A 5,004-nucleotide genomic window follows, 5' to 3' on the forward strand; every position below is an offset into this window, starting at 1 on the left:
AATGAGAACTCCGGCGATTGATCCTTCTATACATTGCCTGAATGTCCGTATCTCCGTTCCTCGCGTCACGTCTTTCACGAACCTTGTTTTAACCGCTCCCGAAAATGGAGAGCAACAAGTTGAAGGTAGAAGAGATCAAGAGAATAGATTTTTCTAGTTTTAGTCTCGTTAAAGAACATGCCTCCTTTCAAGATCCAGCCATTAGATGGCCGTTTGCTTGAAGAGTCTGTTGTGAAATCGCGGTTAAGCCTGTCGTGAAATCGCGTCTCAAGAGGCTCTTCGAGCGGCAAGAGAAAACACGGTCACAAAATCCGAGTCGGCTCTATTCGCCGGGTTCTATACTTCTATTTCAAAAACACGGTCACAAATAAACTCCAGATACATACAGGGCGCGAAGAACCATCAACCTAGCGGGAAGAATAAGAGGATGTTGAGGAAGCTCTTCGCCGGCGCCAGTGGCACCGTGGACCAATGGCGTATGATATCAAATCGTCGCTTCTCCCCCATTTCCTCCGCCGTCGACTCTATCGTGCTCCGCTCGCTGAAAGAGCACTACCTCGAAGTCTCTAAAATGACTCCACCACCAGTAACTCCACGAAACAAACTCTCCCTTCTCTGTATTTATCGGAAATAATCGAGCTAAATTTGTGTTGAGTTTCTATTTATCTCCCCTAATTTTGTCTAGGGTTTTAGCACTTCTGCTAAATCTGTCCACGTTTTGTGTTTCACAGAAGGTGAACCCACCGGCTCCTTTCACAATCCTGAAAGGCGCACTCGATTCAAACGGTCCCGTGCTCCGGCGAACTTATGGTGATGAAGAGATAAGTACATCAGTTATGCGATTAGCCAACATTATTCCTGGTGGTGGAGATGAAGAAGAGGACGGCATTAATCGGTTATTCCTTCATGTTTATGTATCGAAGCCCGACCCTGAGGATTCCATTCATTTCCTGTGTGGGCTTTATCCAAATGCATTGGTAATTCACTCTGTTTCTATGCGTCCAAAGCTCCGGTCTTCTCAATTTCTGGTTGTTCCTAAGAAATATAGTGGTCCGATTTTCCGGTAAGTCTTTTTCTTATTCTTAACTTGTTTCTCTTTATTTTTCTGTTTATCATTTTTTTGTTCACTTGAGTACAGGAGAAGGATTCAGAAAAAGTGGGTTTTAAAAGCTAACGGCGTCAAACGTTTCAAACAACCTCGCGCATGCTTCAAACGTTCACACGACCGGAGGACGCGTGGCTTCACTATTAAGATCGAGCGAACGGTGCCTTCACTAAAGCTACCTGAACTGAAGCCGGACTCGTCCTTGGGTCCATGTGCTCGTTTTGTCAACCGTTAAATGTGGTTTACGCCTACGGCTGGATCGGATTCAGCTGTATCTTCATCCACGATTAAGATCCGATTCGAATACGATAGTTCGGGTTTCGGATTGGATAGGGATTTAGTTTACAATTACTTTTTTGTGTTTAAAATGATAAAAAAAGTTTTGAAAAATTAATTATTTTTAACTTATTTATGTATAACAAATGTGTATAAATATGAATATTAAATGTATTAATTATAAATTTTATATAATTATTATATAATGCATATGTATAATTATATTACATATATACATAAAATAATATTTTTTATTGAACTTAAGTTTTAATATCAAAGATTTTTCCAACAAAAATATTTTTTTCAAACTAGAAATTCAAGAACGTGCTTTTTATTTCAGTTTTAGAAACCAAAAAAATGCGTACAACCAAAAACATATTTTCCGTGTAGACAAGTCAATTCGGGCTCAGGCTGGGCCTGCCCAAGTTGCATCCCTGTTTCCGTGTTTTTACTTAAATGACCAAAATGTATTCTCAAATCCAGCAAAAAAAAAAAAAAAACATCCAAGAACACTCTCTAAAAGTGTTTCATAGAAACATTACAAGGGTTTTATCGAGAAATAGAGTAGAGACAAGGTTATAGACTCGCTTTTACTTGTCAAACTGTCTTTGAACATTTAACTTTTTCCTTTTCTAAATCTCTAAAATATCTATATTTCTCCACTTCTGAGTTGCTTTTATTTATTAAATGTACTTCAATTATAGAAATTTGAAGGGTGGCGATAAGACCCTCCTTGGGTGGGAAAGGTATAAATGGGTGGAATGGGATTTTTTTTTTAACTTTTGCTAAAGAGCATTGATAGATTACATTGAAAATCATACTAAGGGTTGTATTATTATTATTCCAAAACCTTTTTATGATTTTTTTTCCCAATTCATAGAAAGATACATTCCTAGTGATAGAAACTTGAAGGGTGGCGGTGGCACCTTCCTTGAGTGGAAGTTGAGACTTTTCTAAGTAGAAAGTATAAATCAGTAGACTTTTTTATATTAGGACTAGAATTTTTGCTTAAGAGAATTTTGATAGATTACATTGCAAATCATACTAAGGATTGTATGTTATTATTTCAAGACTTTTTTATTAGATTTTCCCCAATAATTCATATAAAGATACATTCCTAGTGATGGAAATCAAGACATCTATGACCCTTCATTCTTCTCTGTGAGCCACGTTGGGATTCCACTTAGAACCTATGGAAGTGTTGCTGTAATTTTATTCTTTGGCAGTTAAATGACAATCTTGAGAAAAGAGGCATCAGCTCCTCTCTCCTCTCCCTTATAACCTTTGTGTCGTCGTTCATGTGTTGTGGGCTTGTTGCAGACCCTATGAATTGCAGAATAGCGATTTTTCCTTGTTTTGCATATTGATTTAAGTTTTGGTGGTGAAGTTGTTGTAGATTTGAGGTTGTTGCCTTTAATGATTTGATCCAATGTTTTCAAACTGCTGTTGGTTCGGATGGTCGGATTGTTTGGCCTGAGAATTATCCAAGTAATCGGTTTCGTTTTATCTCAAATTTGGTCCTTGGTCAAAGATAGTTAAATTGGTTAATAATCCGTTGACTCGGGTGGTCAAACATCGACTTATTTAACCTGTTCAAGGATTTTTTGTCATTTTTGTTTTAATTATTTTTTTTTAATTTTTCTACTTTTTTGTCAAAACAAACCAATCTTGCAAATCTGAAGATCAAACAGTCAGCCTAAAAATTGGTGGCCAAAACGGTTCCGATTCAAGACCGGTTTTTTAAACATTGATTTGATCAGAAGCTATGGAGAAGCGGCAATTGGGTGGGGTGTAGGAACAGTTTGTGGGTAGGATATCCAAAGTGCTCTTGTGTAGCCCCATAGAGAAAAAATAAAGAATTAAAATACATGTGCTTTAGGAAAATAGTATAAATCCCATTAATGCTTGAAAATTATTAATCAACGATCAATCAGTTATTTTCCTTTTTTTTTTTAATTTTTAATTTGAAATAGTATCAACAAGAAAAGTTGGTAAGAATAAGGATAAACCCCTTTAACCTCTACTAGGTTATTTTCTTGAACTTGCCCTTAAACCTCCCCTCAACTTTAACTTGCCCGTAAACTTCCCCTGACTTTTGGACTTTTGGGAATAAAGGGACTTATACACCCTTCTGTTACTTTAATGTTAGAAATCTAACAGCAACTACTAGTGTCATGGATTTAAATATATTATAATGCTAATTTTTCCCTCATGTAAAATCATCAATTTTTTATGATTAAAATGCATTAAACTTTTATCCAAAAAAATACCATTAAATATTTAACAAAAAGAGAAAAAAAAACTCTTAAACATCTCTCCACTCAAAAATGGGTTTGTTTATGCCGTAAAAATGAAACATTAAGCATATTTACTCGTATTAGCAGTTTAAGGGTAAACTTGAAATTAGGAGAAATCTACTAACTTGATAGGAGGAATCAATATGGGCATAATAGGCATTTAATGTGTCCATCCACTTAAAAGTAACAAAAGAGGTCTATAAATCCCTTATCTCCAAAAGTCATGAGAGGTTTAAGGGCAGGTCAAACTGTCAAAGTTGAGGAAAGGGTTAATTAAGGCCTTTTCAGAAATCTCCGGGGAGATTTAAGGGATTTACCCTAAAAATAAATTGCAAAGTTAGAACTTAAAATCACATGTCCTTTTTAACTAGTTATGGTAAGAATCCTTCTCTTTTTGTGTGGGTGACCTATGAGTCTATGACCAAGGTGCAGGTCTTAGGCTCTTAGCAATTGCATGATTTGCATGATAAACATGAGTGATTAGTGCAAGTAAATGTAATGTAAGGAGTTAAATATTGTGTAATTAGGGGAGTGAATAAAGAGTTAATATAGGAAGAGTTGATACAGGATAAATGAGAGTACTTTGAATTTAAAAAATGAGTAAGTTACACGAGAATTGATTTAATGCAGGCAAATACAAGTAAAAAGTAAAAAGTCAAGGAAAAAAGTTAAATAGAAAAAGTAAAAAGTCATTATCAATCTATAAATTTTACATTTTGAGTTAGAGGGATAAAAACAAAAGAAAAGCTGAAAAAGTAAAATAAAGACATCAATAAAGGACTAAAAGAGTAAAAATAAGGGGAGAACTAAAATTGATGTGCAATGCACCTACAAGCAGATTAAATACAAAAGAGATTAAACATATATTAATTCTTTCTAATATAGAATAAAAAAAAACAAGAAAAAAAAGTAGAGAAAAAAAAAAGAAGAGAAAAGAAAATAGGATTACTAACAAATTCGAAGCATGTGCTTGTTTTGTTTATTTGCATATACAGACATAGCAACAACATGAATACACCAACAACATTCTCCAAGGATGGTTTTTGGAGCTTCTTCAATTTGGCAACCCAATGGTTGATTATCTATCCAGTGTCATCCCACCATGTGATATGGAAACGAACAAATCAAAATTAAACTAAAATGCCTACAGACAAATGAAATAGAGAAGGAAGGACTGAGGAAAGAGATGCTTTGGAATATCATAGGGTTTATTCTTTTCCAAAGTTTGTGCATTGCACCGGTTTCCGCTAATAAAATAGAAAAAAGAAAATCAAGAACCAACATAACCAAAGAAGTAGTGTGCAAAATAGTGGGGAGTGGGCTGAC

At 35.2% G+C, this 5,004-nt stretch overlaps 1 protein-coding gene across 1 annotated transcript; it reads left to right on the forward strand.

Annotated features, from left to right (window-relative positions):
* The first annotated feature begins 427 nt into the window (after window positions 1–427).
* Window positions 428–2,511, forward strand: LOC148844682 (uncharacterized). Its single transcript, XM_088956364.1, has 3 exons — window positions 428–586; window positions 732–1,063; window positions 1,139–2,511. The coding sequence occupies exons 1-3, from the start codon at window positions 428–430 to the stop codon at window positions 1,338–1,340; spliced, it is 693 nt and encodes a 230-aa protein (XP_088812490.1). The 3' UTR covers window positions 1,341–2,511.
* The last annotated feature ends 2,493 nt before the right edge of the window (window positions 2,512–5,004 follow it).

Source organism: Nelumbo lutea, chromosome 7 (genome assembly GCF_056320005.1).
Source record: "Nelumbo lutea isolate HS-2025 chromosome 7, American lotus-T2T, whole genome shotgun sequence".
In the NCBI taxonomy this organism is placed as follows: Eukaryota; Viridiplantae; Streptophyta; class Magnoliopsida; order Proteales; family Nelumbonaceae; genus Nelumbo; species Nelumbo lutea.